The sequence below is a fragment of the Sorex araneus genome, chromosome 5, assembly GCF_027595985.1.
Source record: "Sorex araneus isolate mSorAra2 chromosome 5, mSorAra2.pri, whole genome shotgun sequence".
In the NCBI taxonomy this organism is placed as follows: Eukaryota; Metazoa; Chordata; class Mammalia; order Eulipotyphla; family Soricidae; genus Sorex; species Sorex araneus.
In genome coordinates, this window is record NC_073306.1 from 29,752,079 (window position 1) to 29,774,315 (window position 22,237).

At 40.3% G+C, this 22,237-nt stretch overlaps 1 protein-coding gene across 2 annotated transcripts in view; it reads left to right on the forward strand.

Annotated features, from left to right (window-relative positions):
- Positions 1–22,237, forward strand: part of ZSWIM5 (zinc finger SWIM-type containing 5) — a 174,014-nt gene that overhangs the window by 118,702 nt on the left and 33,075 nt on the right. For both annotated transcript variants that reach the window (XM_055138102.1, XM_055138103.1), the window contains exons 2-4: positions 841–1,197; positions 5,841–5,989; positions 7,566–7,716. In XM_055138102.1, the coding sequence (XP_054994077.1) occupies positions 841–1,197; positions 5,841–5,989; positions 7,566–7,716 (657 nt within the window). The remainder of the gene's footprint in view (positions 1–840; positions 1,198–5,840; positions 5,990–7,565; positions 7,717–22,237) is intronic.

Consider the following 22,237-nt stretch of genomic DNA (forward strand, 5'->3'; position numbering starts at 1 on the left):
GTCCCCCAAGCCCCACCAGGACTGATCTCCAAGCACAGAGCCAGGAGCAAGCCCTGACCACTGCTGGGTGTGACTCAAAAACAAACAAAAAAAGACATTGCTGGTGGGATTGGTGTTGAAGTATGTATGCCTATAATCCAGGTATCAGTAACTTTGTAAATCACAGTTTTTTAATTAAATAAAAATTACCCTATTCCCTAAAAATGAGAATAAGTCTTTGTCTTCCTTGGTTTTCTCCCTGTCCTCATGGCATTCTTTTGGTTTCTTTGTAGTTTAGTAGCACTCTCCTTATTCTAGACTGTATAATACTTTTCAAATTGTCTTTGCCCTAGCAGTACCTAGAACTCAAAATCTAACGCAAAGGCTCTTAACTTTTGGGATTCCTTATTAACCTTTTTGAGATTATGATGAAAAGCTATGAGCTATTCCCTCTGACAAATATAATTATGTACAAATCAAAGTTTGGATATGAATCGAGAAAGTTCTTGTACTTTCTGAAGATTTTGTTTCTATTTAAAAAAAAAAATTGTGTGTTCTAGCGCCAGACAGCTAGTACAGGAGGTAGGACACTTGACTTGCACACAGCCCAATTCAGTCCCTGGCATCCCATATGGTTTCCCAAGGTGAGCACAGCTGGATGTGGCCCAAAATCAAACCCCAAAAATGTGTGTTCCTTAAACATCACACCTGAGTTTCATTGGCTTTTGCGCTGTGACGAGCCTTCATATGTATAGAAGATATTCATAAAATCATTTCTGATTTGATAAAATTGAAGTGCAAATGAGAATCTTCAGGTTTCTTACTATAGAATTTCTCATTGTGCTGTCTTTGTTTCCTTAGGCTTCCATCTCAGTGGCACAGTAACTGAGCCAGCCACTACTTCGGAACCAGCAGTGACTTATAAAGTTGCAATCAGCTTTGATCGATGCAAAATCACTTCAGTGACATGTGGCTGTGGAAACAAGGACATATTCTACTGTGCTCATGTGGTAGCACTTTCACTCTACAGGATTCGTAAACCAGACCAAGTTAAATTGCGCCTTCCTATCTCAGAGACCCTTTATCAGATGAACAGGGACCAGCTACAAAAGTTTATTCAATATTTAATCACAGCACACCACACGGAAGTTCTTCCAACTGCACAGAAACTGGCAGATGAGATTCTTTCCTCCAATTCAGAAATCAATCAAGTAAATGGTAATTATACAACATTTTTATGACTCTATGTACTTTTGCTTTATTTCATGTTTAGCGATTGGGTTATTTTTGTTGTGGTGGTAACATTCTTGTTCATCCTTTCATAACAACCATATTATTTAGCTTTTTGCTTCTTGTTTATTTTTTATTTGGGGTTTTAGTGCCGTACCCATTAGTGTTCAAGGGCTAATTCCAAGTTCTTTGCTATTCCAAGTTTTCTCCTCATGTTGCTTAGGAGACTATATGTGATACTGGGGATTTGAACCAGGGTCAGCTACATGCAAGGAAAGCACCTCAATTTCTGTACTATCTCTCTGTCCCTCAAACCTTTAATTTCTTAAAAAGACAGTTATATATTATTTCTATTTACAATACCTGCCCCCAAAGCAAAAAAATAATCTGTGTCACTCAGTGAAATGAAATGTAAATGGGAAACTCCAAACAATAATAGTGAGTTTTTTGTTGAAATATTGAATGTTTCTTTGTAAAGAGAAAGTAAAGTGAAATTTATCAGCTACACAGGCAGGGGGTGAGGGCTGGGGGGCGGAGGGGCTGGGGGGAGGTTTACTGTGGTTCTTGGTGGTGGAATATGTGCACTGGTGAAGGGAATTTGAGAATTGTGTAACTGAGACTTAAGCCTGAAAGCTTTGTAACTTTCCACATGGTGATTCAAAAAAAAAAAAAAGAAAAAAACAACAACAGAAAAAAAAGATTTCTCTTAATTGTAGTATTTCAGGAGTCTAGGGCTGGAGAGAGAGAGAGAGAGATCAGAGGGCTGAGTGCAGGCTTTGCATAGGAGACCTGTGTTTGAACCCTAGCCCCATATATGGTCCCTCTGGTACCACTGGGAGTAACCTCCATGCACCTGGAATAGCTCCTGACCATCGCCAGGTGTGACAAAAAAACAAAACCAAAAAATTTCGGGACTCTACAAGCATCTGTAAGTATTATGTTTATGAGCCATAAAATGGAAGCAATAGGGTGTGCTTGAAGGGCAAAGAAAGTAAGTGAAGAGAAACTGTGCTCACTCATTCAATCAGCAAGTATATATTGAGTACTGTGTGCAAGCAATTAGTGCTTATTGTTATGGGCATAAAACAGACATGGTTCCTGCTTTCAAGTAATTTATAATCTAATAGAAAAGATAACTAAATCTGTGCTTTTATAATGAAGTCAGACTGTAGGGACTTAATCATAAATTATTGAAGGATTTTGAAAAGAGGAGCTATATGAGCCAAGTTTTCGCTTTGTATGTTCCATTGTATTCTGGGTATCATGCAAAAAGGTCTTCATCTATGTTAATTCATTTAGTTTTCAACCTTCTCAGATAAGTGTTCATAACTATTTCTGTTTTATAAATAAGAAAATTAGTATAACCAAGAACAACATGACTTCAGAAATTAAATTCTTTTCTGTTACTTTATATAACCTTTTTATTTTTTATTTTAATTAATTGATTTTGGAGGTTGATTTTGTGTCACACCCAGTGGTGCTTAGGGGATGCTTCGTTTGGGGGCTGCTTTATGCCTGGTATTGCTGGGGGACTGTGTTGTGCTAAGGATTAAACCCAAGGCTCAAACATGCAAAGCGAGTATCCAGCCCTTTGAGCTATCTCCCTGAGCCCTGCCTTCCTGTTGCTAGAAGATAATGTTGGTGAGGGCCAGGGAGAGCTTAGCTGACTGAATGTATGTGGGCATTGGGACACAGTATGATCCCCAGATACTGCTGGGGGCAATCCCTAAGTACAGATCGGGGAGTAACCCCTGAATACTGCTGGGTGTGGCCCAGAAAACAGAAACAAATGAGTTGACCACACACAAGGTAAACACCTTAATTCATGTTATAGCATCTCTTTTAATGAAAATTTAAATGTTCTAGTGAATGCAAATAGGAACTTTTCTCTCTCTTTTTTTTTCATATTTTTGTTTGGTTTTATTTTGGGGGCATATCCAGCATGCTCAGTGTCTATAACCCACTTTGCTCTCTTCCGGCAGTGCTCCAGGAACCATATGGGGACAAACTTAGGCCTCATGCATGCATGCACTGCAGCCCCTTGAGCTATCTCTTTGGCTCATACTTGTTTTTTGTATGTTTGGTTGGTTGGTTTTGGGTTGGGAGCCACCCCTGACAGTGCTCAGGGCTTACTGTGACTCTGTGCTCATGGATCCCTCCTGGCAGTGCTTGAGGTACTATATGAAATGCCAGGGATTGAACTACATTAGGCCATGTGGAAGGCAAGTGCCCTGCTCAGCACCCTTATCTTTTCTTAACAAAAAGATTTTAAAATTATCTTTCTTGTGAGTGAAGGAAAACTAGAGAGACTTGTTGTATACTCCAGACTTATATCTAGTTAAAATTATAACTTTAATTATAGCTTTTGGGGCTGGAGCAATAGCACAGCGGGTAGGGCATTTGCCTTACATGCAGCAGACCCGGGTTTGATTCCCAGCATCCCATGTAGTCCCCTGAGCGCCGCCAGGGGTGATTCCTGAGTGCATGAGCCAGGAGTAAACCCTGTGCATCACCGGGTGTGACCCAAAAGGCAAAATAAATAAATAAATAAATAAAGCATAAAGTCAGAGGAAATGTGTTTGACTTTTGTCAACACTAGGTTTCCATCTGAAGCAGAACATAAGAAGACGAGGCCAGAAATGAAACTGTGGCATGAAATGGAAGGCCTTGAATGCCATAATTTTGTAAGAATAGCACCTTGGGGGCCAGGAAATAGTACAGGGGTCCAGACATGTGGACAGTAATTTGATCCCTGGCACTGTCTGGTATGTCTCTGAGGAATACTACCTGAAGACCCTGCACTGCTGGGCTGGCATTTGTGATCTCTCGCACTGCATGCAGCCTGGGGCCCTGGCGTTGAGCCTTCTAGTTCATTTGTCTGGGAATCGCATGAAGTGGTCCAGACTCCCTGAGTATAATTTGGGTGCCCTCCATAACCCCTATGCCCCCCAAATAAAATAGTACCTCACTAACATCTTTGGAAATGAAAGTAATATAATCCGAACTATGTTCAGAACTACATTTGAAGAGAAGTAGCATATAGTAGATATCTTATAGAACGTCTATGTATTCATTTGTATTTTCAGAATAAATGAATGATTGAGCACTCTAAATTTCTGGAGAATGAGAAGCCCCTGGGTTTTATTCAGGCAGGATTTTAAAATAGAGAGCCAAGAATAAAGGTAGACTGATTAAACATGACATGGATTTGTACCTATTACATGACGACATTGTGTAATGTTTGCTATAGTCTGCTGTCCTTTGGAGACAAGTTTCTAAAAACTTATCACAGGACCCTAACTGATAAAATTAAAGTGTAAGATTCAGCTTTTATGCAACAAATATTTCCTGGGTGCCCATCAGGTTATCTGCATTGTGATATTGGTGATACAGCTATCAACAAGGAGCTAACAATTGCCTAGGGGAGAATGTATAAATAGTGTTTTTAACTGTTGTTGAGGTAATTCCAGATATGAAAGATATTTTGAGCATAAATTTGGGTGAGAGGAATTTGGAGCCACACATGGCTTTGCAGAATGAACTCCTCATGGGGCCCAGGGAACCATTACAGTGCTGAGGATCAAACTGGAGTCAACAGTGTGCAAGGCAAGTGCCATACTGTGCTAACTCTCCAACCCTATTGAGTATAAATCTATAAAATTATGCTATATATGATTCTGCCTGTGCTTAATGGGCCAACATTCTCAAAATTTGAAAGTGTTGATTCCACTGAGAAAGTATAATTTAAAAAATAGAATTTTTAAGCGTAGGAAGATAGAACACTTGCTTAGTATGTGCAAGACCCCAAGTTTGATCCGTGGTACCACATGGCCCTCCTGGGCCCACACACCAAACCTTCAAGCCCACACCACCCAGCCAACCATTATCAGGAGTCCTCAAGCTCAAGTAGGGTTGGCACCTATAAAAAATAAAAATGGACTTGTTAATTTTCTAAGAAATTTTTGGGGGCAGAGCTCCTGAGCATCTCACAGTTGGGGGGCAAAGGGGCAGCACAGGAGCCACTCCCAATGGTACTCCACCCAGCCATGAAGGACAAGCAATTCAATACTCGGGTGCCATGGTGTTTAGGTACCACCAGAGTCAGTCAGCAGTGTAGAGCTTGGAGGACAGTGCAGTACTAGGGATCAAACTCTGGGCCCCATGCAGGCCAGGCCTGTGCTCTGCCCTATGAGCTATCTTCCCCAGCCCCACTAAGAAAGAATGTTTATTTTAAAATAATATGTGTACTTTAAGATTTCTTTGAACTTCATAGAAAGACAAAAACAAACAAAAAAACATAAATGTCACTCTCCTAGAGAAAAAATAACTATTTCTGTTTTGTACATTTCCATCTGGAATTTCTTCCCCGCACCCACCTCTAGTCCCCAGATAATACTTGTAGACCTGGGAATAAAATTAATACAAGAAAGGATTGTGAAAATACAAGTTAGACTTGAATGTACTTAAAACTAGGTTTGTATCTCTTACGTAAGTTTAGGACCGTGTAATTAACAAAAACCCAGATCAAGAGAAAATATCTGTTTTTTTTAATAGAGTAACAAAGTGTTGGTCTTGATGAATATTTGTCATATGAACCAAGACATTCATTCCACCTTTCCCGTTCATCACAGGTGCCCCAGACCCCACAGCTGGGGCCAGCATTGATGATGAGAATTGTTGGCATTTGGATGAAGAACAGGTGAAAGAACAAGTGAAACTCTTTCTCTCTCAGGGTGGTTACTATGGCTCTGGAAAACAGCTGAATTCAATGTTTGCCAAGGTAAGGTTTGAAAAGATTCCCCCTCCCCGCTTAAAGTGAACTAGGCCTGACACAATACTGGCTTCATGCATGCATTGACCTCGCAGTACTGAATGCTTGAAAACTAATGGGAGGGGCTAATCAGAGCAGACCTGAGCTGGCTGCATTGAGGGAGCAACTACTCTCATCCTGGCAGTCCTCTTCCTTCTGCTCCATTTTCTATAAAAGAGTTGATGTGGCAGTGGGATTTTGGTAATGTAAATCCCTCTACTACCAACTAAAAGCTGCTTGATGAGGCCTTGAATATTTTGGAACTAGAGAATCTTTCTGCCTTCTCTTCTTCCTCTCCCTTTTCTTGTCACTATACAGTTAACTCATTTAATGTGTAAAGTTCAACCATTTTTAGAATGTTCATAGATAATATGTGGCAGTCATAGTGTTCAACTTTAGAACATCTTCATTACTTTTTTTTTCATCACTTAAAAAAAAATCACATCTGGGTGCTTGCACACATCTCACCCAGGTTCCATCCCTAGCACCCCATATGGTGTTCTGAACACCACCAGGAGAGATCCCCTGAGTGTAGAACCAGGAGTAACCCCTGCGCACTGCTGGGTGTGCCCTTCACCCAAAAAAAATCAAAATACACCCCCCCCCAATGTAAAGAAATTAAACAAACCACATGTAACAGGAGAGTTAGTACAGAGGTTAAGGCACTTGCCTTGTGTAGACTGTGGCCATGACAAAGGTTTGAAACCAGCTTTACATATGGCCCTCCAAGCAACTCCAGATGTGGCCCCAGAGTACAGAGCCAGGAGTGGCTCCTTGACACTGCTGGGTGTGGCCCCCAAATAAAAAATAAGAATAAATAAAAAGAAACCCACACTCTATCACATCTATACAACTCATGCCCATCTATGGTGAATCCAGAGCAATCACTAATCTATCCTCTGAAGATTTTCCTGTACTGGACTTCTTTAGAACCAGAATCATATTGTACGTAGTTTTTTTTGTGACTGGCTTCTTTTACTACCATAATATTTTCAAGGATCACTAGTGTTTTATATTACCGATATTTCTTTGTATGTTCAAATAATATTCTATTATTTGTAATATCCCACATTGTTTAGTCATTTATCTATTGATAAGCATTTGGATTTCTCCACCTTTTGGCTACTTTAAACAGTGCTATAAACATTTTTTGCACAAGTTTCTATGTAGATGTTTTCATTTCCCTCTAGGAATGAAATTAATGGGTCATATGTTAATTCCACATTTAATTATTTGAGGTACTGCTAGACCAGTTTCCAAAGTGATCGTATCATTTGATATTCTCACTATGTGAGAATTTTAATTTCTTTATCTTTTTGCCACCCCTTTTATGACTCTTTTTATTTTATCCATGCTACTGCATGTGAAGATATACTTTATTGTGAGTAGAAGACTTTCTTGATACATGCAGATAATCTGTCTACAAACCCACAGACCTTTTTGATTATTGGAAATGTGCTTAGATATTTCTTCTCTTCATCTTACCCTTCCTTCTACTTTTTTATGATGTGCAGTCACCAACACCTTGTCCTGCCTTATGTATCAGGTTCGAGAGATGCTGCGGATGAGAGATTCCAATGGAGCCAGGATGCTGACCCTAATAACTGAACAGTTTATGGCTGACCCACGACTTACTCTCTGGAGACAGCAAGGAACGAGCATGACAGATAAGTGCAGGCAACTCTGGGATGAGTTAGGTAAGTACTCAGATTTCAGAGCAGTGCTGTTTGTCCTAGCAGGTTATCCCCCTAGTAATAGCATTATCATGAATTTCCACTGTCAATCATTCTATGAACCTTGCTAAGGGAACTTTAGGCCAGCTGCTGGAAGATTCAGGATCTATAGAGTCTACCCAGAGTACTTCTGAGCCCACATTGCTTCCACAGTATTGCACTCACTGTGACTCCAGCATCTCTTTCAGATATCATCTTAGGAAAGTTCTTGTTGAGAGGAAACCTTTCCACTTGGCTTTTGTTGCATAGCACTAGCCTGGCTCTTCAAAAATATTGACAGTTTGGGGCAGAGAGATAGTACAGCAGGTGAGGCTCTTGCCGCCAACCCAGGTTCAATCTCCCACATCCCATATGGTCCTCTGAACACCTCCAGGAGGGATTCCTGGGTGCAGAGCCAGGAGTAACCCCTGATCGTCACCATGTGGCCAAAAACAAAATACAATACACACCAAAAAACAAATACAGATGCTTCGTGGCTTAAGATTTTTCAACTTTATGGTGGTGTGAAAGTGATACACATTCAGTAGAAACTACTTTATTATCTTTATCTATTTTAAATTTTATATTTTCCAAGTTGTTGTTTAATACTTAAAATGCCGCTTCAGCACCCTGACCACCACCGTTTCAGTATTATTCCATCACTGCCCCAAGATCCTGCTTGCCTGCCCATTTTTGTCACCACAGATCACTGTTTTATTGGCATTGTCTCAGAGATTGTTTACTCTTGAGGACTGTCTTATTTGTTATGTTGCTTATATCACAGATACAGGAATGATAATTTGGCGACTTTTTTCCCTGTTGTCTCACTTCCCTTAGCATGATACCCTCCAAGTCCATCCAGATTGCACCAAACTGCATGATTTCATCTTTTCTCATAGCTGAGTAGTATTTCACTTTAAAAACTGGTGTGTGTTTTTATCTCACAGTTTTATTATCCTTTCATCTGTTATGGGCACTGAGTTGTTTATAGACCTTGGTTATTTAACGTGAATAATGTTGCGATGGAATGTTATTTTATCCATGCTACTGGGTGTAAAGATATATTTTATTGAGAATAGAAGACTTTCTTGATACATGCAGATAATCTGTCTACAAACCCACAGACCTTTTTAATCCTTGGAAATGTGCTTAGATTATAGTGTGCATATATCCTTGGAGATTAGTGTTCTTGGGGTAGATGGCCAGGAAGTGAATAGCTGGGTCATATAGAAGTTCTAGTCTTATTTATTCAGGAGTCTCCAACTGTTTTCCATAAGGGTTGGACCAGACAGCATTTGAATTTTGAGTTAAGACATTGTTTTTCACTTTCAGTATAAGTATTCAGTAAATTTTATGTGATATCCAATACTTTATTATAAAACTATACTTTATAATAAAGTATTATAAGATAGTTAATATTTTATTATAAAGTCTATTATAAGCTTATGATTGGACAAAGTCATCTAATAAAAACTTTTTCTAAAAAACAGATTATATTAGATGGTTTTGCCCACTTGTAAGCCGTGGTCAGCCCCTTTTCTTAGCCTTCTGAGCCCTCTTAAGCTAGACTAGGTTAATCTACCATGCTTGTTAGGTTTGGTACAGTAAGTGTTGAAGGGGGGACACAACCAACAGTACTCAGGACTGATTTTGTGCTCATGCATAATTCCTCACAGAACTCAGGGGATTGTATATGATGACAGAGATTGAACTGGGATCAGACACATACAAAGTATGCTCTTTAACCCTGGTATTCTCTGGATTAGATGCTTTTTTATCTTTAAGATATTTTCAGTTTAACAATATCTTTATCAAGACATAACACCCTGGTCCTGAGCGATAGTACAGTGGGTAGGGTGCTTGCATTGCATGGCCCATCAGGATCTGATCTCCAGCATCCTCTGTGGTCCACAGCCCCACAGGTAGTACGATCCCTGAGCAGAGCCAGGAATAAACCCTGAGCACCTCTGGGTGAGGCCCAGAAACAAACAGGAAAAGATGTAAAAGTACAAAAAATGCTGTACTTAACCTCAATTTCCTCCATTTTCCTAGAAAATTCTTTATTTGTCTTCTTTATTATTTCTAGACAGATCTCTTAGATATAGGGGCACTTTTCAAGTCTTGGACCTTCTATTCCTTATCTGTATTTTCTCAAGGAAAGGCTCTCTTATTAGCATCTTGATTTTCAACCTGTACTATGACTGGAGCGCTAGCACAGCGGGTAGAGCATTTGCCTTGCACACGGCCAACCCGGGTTCGATTCCTCCGCCCCTCTTGAGAGCCTGGCAAGCTACCAAGAGTATCCTGCCTGCACAGCAGAGCCTGGCAAGCTACTCATGGCGTATTCGATATGCCAAAAACAGTAACAACAAGTCTCACAATAGAGACATTACTGGTGCCCACTCAAGCAAATTGATGAACAACAGGGTGACAGTGCTATTCACAGTGCTATTCACTATGACCTCAGCTTTATCTTTCTTCCACTTATCTGATTGATATTCAGCTCCATATTAGCAGCAGCTGCCCCTTGACCATCCTGCCAAAAACAAAACAAAACCTGATAGTCGCAAACTGGAGAAATCTAAATAAATACAGAATTCTATTAAAATAAACCCCTCACTCTGGCCCTGGCACCATTCCTCACTCTATCAGACTTGTTTTTGAGCAGTCGTTTTTCCTTCACTCCTTACTCTCAGTTACCAACATTTTTTTTATTCCTAAACCTTCAAAATATCCACCTAACTTTTTATTTCCTATAACTGCCGAAATGATTGAAGGGTTTGGAACTTTCAGATTAAAATAAAAAATGTGGGCTCCTGAATAGTCTTTATTGTATCAACAAGATAATCTTCTCCAGTCATCCTTTGTCTTTATCATTCTCCTGCTCTAAGACTAGTCTTGCAGTGCTAATTCTCAGCTACTTTCATGTCTTCAGTATCTTCCATACTCCTTTTTAATGCAAAAATTTCATTCAATTCTATTTATACTCTACCTCTCTATTCAGTATGTGAGATACTTGGCAACAAAAGACATTGTAATAGCATTAAGAAAACTGACATATGAAATCCAAAAAAGGGCAAAAGAGAGCTGGAGCATGCTAACAGAAAAGATTTGTTTTTACTTTGGGGCCACACCTGGTGATGCTCAGGGCTTGCTCCTGACTCTGTGCTCAGGGGTCATTCCTGGGGACATCTAGGATCCTATACAGTGCCAGGGATGAAATTCAGGTCAACCACATAAAAGGCAAGTGCCCTACCTACTGTGCCCTACCTACTGTACTATCTCTCCAGTCCTTGGTTTGCTATTTAGTTGTGGTTAGTCTTCAGACTTGATTCCTCATACTCAGAGCAAAAAGGGAAATAGACTACAATAATGATCCTAGTGAAGAAGCATTCAAATTCCTAAAGGAGAAATCTTTCCTATGAATTAGTTACAGATTTCAGCTTTTCTGAAAATAATATAATTATGTTTGCTGAAAATAATTTGGAGAGTACAATTTTTTTTTAAGTGTGGGCGTGAAGCAATAGTCTAGTGTGTAGGGTGCTTACCTTACATAGGATCAACCCAGATTTGATTCCCGGCACCGTATAAAGTCCCTCATGCCCATCAGAGTGATCCATCCAGAGTACAGAGCTAGGAGTAATCCGTGAGCATAACTGAGTGTGGTCCAGAAGCCAAATATATATACATACACACACATATGTATATATTTATATAGCTAGTCACAATATTGTTAAAGTTTGTGGTATCAATACACAAAATTACTATGTCCCACTACTGCCCCACTTACTTCTGGTCTGGTCTTTTCTCCTCTCTCTGCCTCCCACTATTTGTTAATTGTTTTAATATTCCAGTACTAATGGTTTATCATTGTTCATTACTGTCTTTTTTCTTGTTTTGACACTATTCCACAAATGAATAAGATCAACTGGTATTTCTCTTTCATCTAACTTGTTTCATTTAACACGATACCTCCAATTCCATCCACATTGTGGCAGACTGGGTGATTTCTTTTTCTTTCTTACAGCTGTGTAGCATTCCTTTATGTATATATGTTGTAATTTTTGGAGAGTATCTTACATACTCATAACTCTTTAGTCATACCCCACTTTTTAGTTATACTGGAAGGGTTCTAAGTGGCATATTTTAAAAGTTCTAGTAAAATTATAATGAGGATTTTAGTTATTCTGGACTGAAGCCCTTGAAGCATCTACTTTATAAATGGAAGTCTGAAAACCTTAGGAAAGGCTGAATCACTCTGGGACTATATCTGGATGCTTTACAACTGATAGTGTGGGGCGTTGGTTTGGGTGCTGAGGCTTTTAAACATGGGGGCCACTATAATGCCTTTGGAGCACTCATTAATAATGAATAACTACATTGTTGAACGTTTTGTCCTTATCTATGTTAAGAATTACATTGACATTTTTTCATTTAGTTCTCATAATACTCTCAGATAATTATATGTTTATTGCAAAGAAATAGCTCTGTTTACTTATAGATACTGGGTTAAAATAATTAGAGAAATTTGTCTCTTATGCCATAATCATACTTTCTGTGATATTGAAATGTTACACTATTAGTCTATCCTACTAGTCCAACCAGTTGTTACCAGATCACATGACTCAACAACACATGAAACTTAGAAACTGTGTCTAAACTTTTACCTTAGAAAGATTATGACATGGACTTTTAACCAGGCCTAGATATAGACATCTCTGTATTTTTAGATGAAATAAATTATCTCGGAAAAGTTAAGTCAAGGTCACACACTTGTAGGTGGTGGTTTTAATGCTGAATCCCAAATCTTTCATACTCCAAACCAAATATCCTCTGCAAATCTCACTTAATTCTATCTTGTTATTCCTTTTTTCCTTCCGAGTGTACATTTCTCAAGAATTTTAAATCAGGGGCCTGAGTGATAGTACAGGCAGGTAAAGTGCTTGCCTTGCATGTGGCTTACCCAGGTTCAATCCTCAGTACCTCATATAGTACCTATGCACTGCCAGGAGTGATCCCTGAACACTGAGCCAGGAGTAAGCCCTGAATGTCATTGGGTATGTCCTCCCACCAATTATCTTTAAATTAGGGCCAGAGAGATAGTACAGTGAGTAGAACGCTTGCATTACATGTGGTTGATCCAAGTTCAAGCCCCAGCACTGCATATGGTCTCCAAGCCCTGCCAGAGATAACTTCATCTGAGGCTTGAATTTCTTGGACTAATTTCTATGATTATCTTGAAATTGTGTTGTGGGTTTGGGCTTGACCTTTGGTGCAAAGATATGTGAGATAATGTAAGAGGAGCTGGCTTCCAGAGTTCTTAAAGTCCTTATGTTATACATAGGTTTATTTCAGAAAGCTCATGCTTCTGACTTTTTTTGGGGGGGTGCGGGGAATGGAAGGCACACTCAGATGTGCTCAGGGCTTCTCCTGGCTCTGTGCTCAGGATCACCTTTGGTGGTGCTTGGAGAACTATATGAGGTGTTGGGCATCGTACTTGGTCAGCTGTAAAAAATTACAAAGATGCATGCGGGAGGGGGAGATGAGATGTGATGTTTGTTGTGTTGTCTGAGGGCTCTCGGGGCGGGGCGGTTCTCTCACACTCGCACCACTTGAGTTTGGTGCTTGAGTTTGGTGCTCTCGAGCCACACTGTTTATGGACCGGATCGGGATGGCTCTTCCTTGTGCTCTGCTTCTGTGTGCGCCACTGTGCTCTCTTCTGTCTGTCTCTCTATCTCTGTTTCTGCCTCTATGTAGTCTCTCCTCTGGTCTCTTCCAACCTCTCTCTGTCTCTGTCTCTGCTTCTGTGTCTTCTCTCTTACTTCTGTATCTTCTTCTGTTTCTTCTCTCCTGTCTGTCTTCTCTCCTTGCTGTGTCTTCTTCTGTCTGTGTCCTGCTGCCTCTTCTTCTGTCTTTGCTGTCTCCTTCGCTTCTGTGTCTTCTGCCCTCGCTCCTATGTCTTCTCTGTGTCCGTGTCTCTCTATTTCTGCTAGTCTTTGTTAATATAGCAATCACTTAGGGTGGTAACACAAAGGTGGGTTGAACATTAACAAATCAACAAAGAAGGGTAAGACCATTTCTCCAGGAGATTAACAAAATCTCATCTAAAGAGATTACTAGTAGATCTGCTCAAGGGTGGGGTCCAAACAAGGTTGTGTCAGGGTGTGTCCCTTTTTTTCCTTCCTCAGCTAGTAATCCACTTACATAGTTATAGTAAATTTACTTCAGATATTTCTAGCAATGTCATTCTGTATTAGCACAGTAAGAGATATATCAGACTTAAAGTTTGGTTCTTCCTGAGGACATTCACTATATATTCCAGACCACAGTCCTCAGGCCAGGTTAGTCTTCCTAACCCCAGCAGGGTCCCAGTCTCATTGTTACTTTTGGATCATGACAGCATTTGTCGATGACCATGCTCTCAATTTAGATTTGAGTATTGTGATGCTTTGGCCTGACCTATTTCGATGCCAGGGTAGCTCACAGCTTGCCCTGGGTCCATTCCATCCCTCGTTGGGACCCTGCTTTTAGGGTACTAAGAACTAAGGGCAACCGAATGGAGAAAGCAGATGCCCAGGAATAAATATTACTGGAGTCAATCAACTCCCAAGTTACAAAGCATAATATTAACTGTCTTACTGTGTCCATACAGAAAGGCCATTGCTCTAAGGTAAACTAAGTTTCCTGCGACAAGACTAAAAGGACAAACCCCATGTTATCCTGTAGTGAGCCACATGCAAGGCCAGCACCCTCCCCACGATACTATCCTTCTGGTCTCACTTTTGACATTTTTCTAACTGAGAAATTACTGTACCAGCTTTCTAAGAAATTTTCAGCATTCTGTAATCACATTGGTTTTCACACTTCTCAGGATCACCTGGAACGTTTGTTTAAATAGATTTTTGAGGCCTGTCCTAATTTCTGAATTCGTAGATTCAAGTAGGCCTGAATATTTGCATTTCTAACAAATTCCCAGTGAATACTGTGCTGCTGTTTCAGAGAATACATGTTTGGAACCCTGCACTTGTTGGGTGAAAACTCACACTGCATTCATGCTTTCCCTAACTACTGTGCAGCCTCCTTATCAATTATAAGATTTGCTCACTTGGAAAGAACATAGGCAGGAAAAGGGTTGTTTTTGTTGGTTTATTTTTTTGTGTGTGGGGGGAGGGCCTGGGGAGAAGAGGATGTGTTTGTTTTGGAGTCACTCCTGGCAGCAGTCAACAGTTACTCTTGGCTCTGTGCTCAGGGATCACCCCTGTCAATGCTTAGGGAACTATATGGGGTGTCAGTGATTAAACCTGGGTCGGCCGGCCATGTACAAGGCAAACGCCCTATCAGCTGTACTATCATTCTGGCCTAGAGGCAGAAAAATTCTGTAAGAATTTAAAGATGTGGGTGTCATACTATCAGTTCCTAAGTCAAAGGAGATAGAAGCAGATGTCACTTTTTTAAAATCTCTTCTTATTTATCTACAGGTTTTGCTTTCTTTTTTGGTTAAAAAAAAAATGTATAAGGTGTCCATTTCTGTTAAAAGTCAACCGTTACATGGTTTCTTGTATTTTGCCTCCATGAGTCTCTTCTTTTTTCTGACTTAGTAGTTTTTCCCTGTCTGCTGGATCTATTCCATCAGCACACAAGTATGCTCCAATATTTTTTATCTAAAAAGTGAAAGTGTCTTTGATGTAGCCACTCCTCTACATTTTTACCCTATTGCTCTTCCCTTCAAAGGAAACTGCACTTCCTGACCAAATTGTCTGCAGTCACTATCCGCTTGTTTGTCTTCCATTCTCCCTTGAGCCACTACATTTGAGCTTCTGTTGAAGTAATTCTTGCCAGATCACCATTTACTGTTTTTACATTTGGATCGTGGTACAAATACGGATACAGTAGTCACTTGTCTTACTGAAATTCTTGGAAATTTTCAGTAAAATCTCTCTCTCCTCTCTTGCTTCTTTCTCACACTCTCCTCTCTCTCTCTCTCTTGTTCCTCTCTCCTCTTCCCCCCCACCTCTCTCTCTCACTCTCATTTTAGTGTCATACCTTGAAGTATTCAGAGCTTACTCCTGGCTCAGTAGTCAGGGATCACTGCTGGCAGTGTTCAGGGGGCTTTATGTGATGCCAGGTATCAAATCCTGCTAGGCAAAAGTACCTTACCGACTATACTCTCTTTCCGGTTCATTACTCTCTTGAAACTTAGTATTCTCTTGGTTTCCTTATAATGACACCCTTTTCTGATTTTTCTCTTATGTTTCTGCTTTGTAGGTACCACTCCCTTTTCTCAGGTCTAGTATTAAATCCAAATCCCCTATCTTTGTTCTCTGCTTAAGTGATAACACTTAGTCTCATGACTTTAAATACCATCCAGGTGCAGCTAAACAATAGATTTATGTTTCTAGACCTGATATTTTTCTTTCTTTTTTTTTTAATTGAGTCACTGTGAGCTACAGTAACAAAACTTTCATGTTTGAGTTTCAATCATACAATGCCTGATCTTTTTCTTGAGTTTTACGTTCAGTTTCCTGCTTCCCACCACTTTCAAAAAACATCTTGAGGGGTTGGAGCGATAGCACAGTGGGTAGGGCATTTGCCTTGCATGCGGCCAACCCGGGTTCGAATCCCAGCATCCCATAGGGTCCCCTGAGCACAGCCAGGAGTAATTCCTGAATGTAGAACCAGGAGTAACCCCTGTGCATCGCCGGGTGTGACCAAAAAAGCAAAAAAAACAAAAACAAAATCTCGAACAATGTGACATTCAAAGAATACTTAATTTTCCTGCCACGGCTGATTGTCTCCTTTCCCCCATCTTGATATAAAGCAGCAAGACACTTTTAGTTGTGCTGGAAGATAATCTGAGAATTGTCCTTGGGTCTTTCTCTTTTCTATCTTCTACTCCCAACTCCCAGACCTGTTGACTCCCAGAGTTGGAGGAGTTGGAGAACATATCACACTCCTTATTTTAATTTTTTAAAAATACATAATTGTGTAAATTTTAAACCTTCGTAATAGCTGCATTTTGTTTGGTTTGACACATTTTTGAAGTTGCTGGAAAATAAACTTATTGATACTGGTAATAGTTCCATGAGTGCTATTACTGTCTATGTAAGAGCTGCAGAATTTTTTGGTTTGGCTGTTTCTAAAAAATGTGGTAGCCTGGGAGTAACTTTTTCCTTTTTTTTAAATTTGTCTTTCCTTCTTATAGCTTGAGTATTTTTTTTTTTTTTTTTTTTTTTTTGGGTCACACCCGGCGATGCACAGGGGTTACTCCTGGCTGTTCACTCAGGAATTACCCCTGGCGGTGCTCAGGGGACCATATGGGATGCTGGGATTAGAACCGGGGTCGGCCGCGTGCAAGGCAAACGCCCTACCCGCTATGCTATCGCTCCAGCCCCCAAGCTTGAGTATTTTTTAAACAACTTCATGTGGTCTTAAGATAGAAAACTAATTGTTAACTTGGTGAAAGTTTATTTATTAATTGTTAATTTGGTGAAAGTTATGTACAGGTGAAAGTTTATATGCTCATTTTCTCATGTTTTATTTTCTGAATGTCTTGGAAACAGGAACTCTATGATAACCAGAATTATTAGCACCCTGTGTTTCTTTACCTCTGGAGCCTTCTCATTTATCCAATCTGTTTTAAGTTTCTATTACCCTTTTTAGTTTTCTCTCAGAATATCATTAGAATCTTGCTGGTTACCAGGCTTAGTGACCTCTTTTTGTTTCTCCTCCTTGCATGAAAACTACCTCTAACTGAAGAATATTTTTTAAACTGTGAAATAAATGTTTGTTACTAATATTGAATCTGGGTACCAGAGAAATATTACAGGGGAAGGCACTTGCCTTGCACACAGCCAATCCTGATTCAATCTTAGCACTGCCGCCTGTTGTCCCCGAAGAATTACCAGGAATGATCTCTGAGCACCAAGCTGGGAGTGAACCTTGAGCACTGCTGGGTGTCACTCCCAAAAGCAAACAAAAAACTAGTAACAGCATTCTGCCAGATTAGGATTGCTAATTGACTTGATTATTCCCGCTCTCTTCTTCAAATTCCTTCTTTTCTGCCTAAGACTGACTTAAATATTAATCACTTGTATCACTGTCACTGTCCTCCCATTGCTCGTCGATTGCTTGAGTGGGCGCCAGTAACGTCTCCATTTGTCCCTCTCGCGTGCTAGTGTAGCCCAATGGTGTCTGCTCACTCCAGGAACATGAAGAGCACATTGTTGTTACTGTGTTTGGCATATCGAATATGTCATGGGTAGCTTGCCAGGCTCTGCTGTATTGGCCGGGATATCCTCAGTAGCTTGCCAGGCTCTCCAAGAGAGGCACAGGCTTTGAGCTTATATAGCTGAGCTGGAGGTGGTTTGTGGTTGTGTTTTCCACATACCTAACTTTTGACCGTTTAATTTTTTGGTAAACTTGACCTCAAGTTGTTGGGGTCTGGTCAAGGACACAGCTAAAAATTCTGTTCTTTTGCACTCCTCTCATTCTGAAGATGAGGGTTTTTTATATTGTTTTTCATTTTGGACCATACCTTGCTGTGCTTTGGTCTTTGTTCTGACTCTGTTCTCATGAGTCACTTCTGCCAGGGTTCAGGGGACCATATGGGGTCCCATGGATCAAACCCAGGTAGACCGCATGCCAGGGAAGTGCCCTACCCACTACACTTTCACTATGGCCTCGGTGAGGTATTTTTAATCTATTTTTAATAGGAGCCTCAACAGTCCAGCAGTGTTGGAGAGGCACCAAGCCCACACCTGCTGGTACTCAGGATAGGGTGGGGCATGCAGCATGCAGTGCAGTGCCAGGGGTTGAACTCAGGGCCTGGCATATGCTAGGTCTGTACAGTACCACTGTGTTTTCTCCTGCTCCCCTTATCTTTTAATTTGTGTGTGGAGCCCCATTTCCCATACATAAATTTGAAGGCAGTAGCAGACAGTGACAGTGTGACACAGGCACCATGGAGAACTAAAATGTGAAGTTCTCCATAGTTTTCCATATTCATAGAAAAGAATAAACTTCTTTTCTCATGAAGTTTATTCAGGCCTTTGGGATTCCCAAATCCTAAAAGTGGAAAAGTAATTCCTTTATAACCTGAATATTTTTGCATTTTTCTTACTGCCACAGTTAGAAAACTTTTTTTAATCTCCTGCACCTATATATTAAGAATATCCCGCCACCTTGTGTTCTTAAAGGAAACTGTAATTAATAGTAACAGTCCTGTAGCTCTGAATGTCAATGTCATAGATTTCAAAAATTTCAGAATAAAAAAACATTCTATAATCTAAATATCCATAGTAACTAAAGTGACTTTACAGACTGTATTTACTTTAGCTATGTCCTTTCGCCCACCATCTCTATCAAAAGAACACCTGCTACTTGGGTGGTGCTTGCCTTGCTCGTGGTCAACCCAGGTTCTATCCCCAGCACCCCATACAGTCCCCTGAGACCACGATGAGTGAACCCTGAGCACAGAGCCAGGAGTAAGCCTTGAGCACCACTGGTGTGTGGCCTCCCCCCAAAAAAGAATTCCTATTATTAATTTCTTGTTCTTTTAAAACTCATACTTTTTAACAGGCTAAATGTTAAAAGACTACAAATTTTAGAATAAACTGTGTTCCATTATCCCATTCTTTCAATTGCCAATTCCCACTTTTTAGAAAAACCAGTTTATATATATATGTAAAAGAAGTGTATATTATATAAAAGCAGTGAATATCTATGTACATATATTTATAAATTATAAATATATTTTTACATTTCACTGTATCACTGTCATCCCGTTGATCATCAATTTTCTCAAGTGGGTGTCAGTAACATCTCCATTCGTCTTAGCCCTGAGATTTTAGCTGCCTCTCTTTACTCGTTCTTCCCAGTGGTGCTGTATTGGAGGCATTTCAGGGTAAAGAGAGACCCATCATTGTTACTGTATTGCATATCGAATATGCCACGGAGAGCTTGCCAGGCTTTGCTGTGTGAGCAGGATGCTCTCGTACCTTGCCAGGTTCTCCAAGAGGGAGAACTGTTATGACCGTGCACTTCCAGGAGCATTGTTTTATAGTCTCTGGATCTTGGCCATTGATGGGATTACACCGCAGGGAGCAGTTTGTGGGTGTGGCTGCTAAACTACTGGAAAATGAGGGGTCTGGGTGGAAGAGGCCCAGTCCCAATCCAAGCAGGCTTGGAGATCTTAGCCCTGGTTCCCACATACCTGGGTTCTTCTGCGGGTTCCTTCATGCATGAGGCTCGTCCGAGCATGTGGAGAGGGGCCTTGAGTATGGCTGTGGCTGGGTTCTGGAGGTCTTCAGCTGCCGGGGCTCTGTTCGGGGTGGGGAGAGAAACTCAACCTGCCCTGCTCCAAAGGGCCCCAGTGAAGACAGCCAGGTGTGGGGGCAAGAGACTCTGCCATTTTTATATTTATAAATTACAAATATATATGTTTATGTATTTATATATTTTTTTTGGCTGGTGAAAGGGGAGGACCGCTTGACAGTGTTCAGAGACCACTCACTGCCATGCATGGTGAACATGTGGTGCTGGGTCCTCTGCCTGTCTCTGCATCTAGACATGTATTTCTGACTTTTAAGCTCTCCATCATGGCCCAGTTCTTAATTCTTTTAGATTATTTTTTGTCTAATATGACTTCACACTTTTAAATAGCTGTTCTTTTTTTTTTTTTTTTTTTTTTTTTTGCTTTTTGGGTCACACCTGGCGATGCAATGCACAGGGGTTACTCCTGGCTTTGCACTCAGGAATTACCCCTGGCCGTGCTCAGGGGACCATATGGGATGCTGGGATTTGAGCCCGGGCCGGCCGCGTGCAAGGCAAACGCCCTACCCGCTGTGCTATCTCTCCAGCCCCAATAGCTGTTCTTTCTTGATTTTTGTTTATTTTTGGTTTTGTTTGGGGGCCACACCCAGCTATGCTCAGTGCTTACTCCAGTCTCTGAACTCAGGGATTACTCAGGGGACCATATGGAATGAGGATCAAACCCAGGTTAAGCATGTGCAAAGTAAGTGTCTGACCCACTGTACTATTGCTCTTGACCCCATGATTTTTTTTTTTTTTTGGCCTCATGATTTTATAATTTTTTTTTTTCTTTTTGGGTCACACCCAGCAATGCACAGGGGTCACTCCTGGCTCATGCACTCAGGAATCACCCCTGGCGGTGCTCAGGGGACTATATGGGATGCTGGGATTTGAACCCGGGTCCCCTCGTGCAAGGCAAACGCCCTACCCGCCCTACCCGCTGTGCTATCACTCCAGCCTCTTGGCCTCATGATTTTAAAAAAATCTAGATATTATCTTTGTTTTCCTACAATGAAGTAAGGCTTTATCTCTTTAAGGATCATCCCTGAGTATTCTTTCAAAAATTTTTTTTTCTTACTCTTTTTAAGATAGGCCTAAGGGCCAGAGAGATAGTGCAGTGGGTAAGGCACTTGTCCTTCACAGAGCTGACCTGGGTTCAATTTCCAGCACCACATATAGTTCCCTGAAAAAAATGCCAGAACTGTTCATTGAGCATAGTTAGGGATAAATCCTGAGCACTGCCCAATGTGGCACAAAAACTAAAAGAAAAAATGAAAGAAAAAATGGTTTGACTGAAGAAATTACAAATCTTTAAACTCTCTTTTCTTTTTGATGAGTAATTCGCCTTTAAAATAATGTATATCCTCTTGCATTTTACTAATAGTAGTCACGAGGATCCAAACTATCTTTTTTAAAACCTTGCATAGCCTAGATGTGTATGTACACATACAAATGTGTATGTGTGTGAAAATCTGAGATCCTGTATTTATTAATCTAGCCTTTTATCTCACCAGGAATGACAATTCAATTTTAACTGCTAAAAAGATAGATAAATAAATAAATAAATAAATAAATAAATAAATAAATAAATAAATAAAACGAATAATTAAAATCTTGCTTAGATATTTCCTCAGTCAGCTTTGTAGTATGTTATGTTTTAGGTGTGCAGTGTTGACAGATCTTCTCGCAAATTACACACTGCCCACAGTTAGGCTTCTGGTCATTCTGTGAAGATGGGTAGAGAAGAAAGAGAGCAAAGGGGTATCTTCTAAAGGGGTTAACTACAAAGATTCATCCCAACATAGCAAGAACAGTAGAAGACCAATGGGGAAAATACTCAGAAACCCCCCAAGTTCAATAGGTGGAAACAACATCACCAAAGACATAAACAATACCAATCAGCTCAGTAAATACTCAGTGTTTTTAGTGACATTTCTCGGCCTGAAGGGTCCCAGTGAAAATAAACCCAAGTAGGAAATCTCCAAGCCACATTATAGTCAAAATGACAAAATCCAAAGATAGAAACAATAATAAAAGTAGCTAGATCAAAAAGGAACTTTCAAAGAAAAGTTTGTAACATGTACAGCAGATCTGTAAAATTACATTCTACAAGCCAGAGGAGGCTGGAGGTATACAGTACAAAAACTCAGCAAAATGAATACCTCACTAACAGTATACTATTCAATAGATTATCATT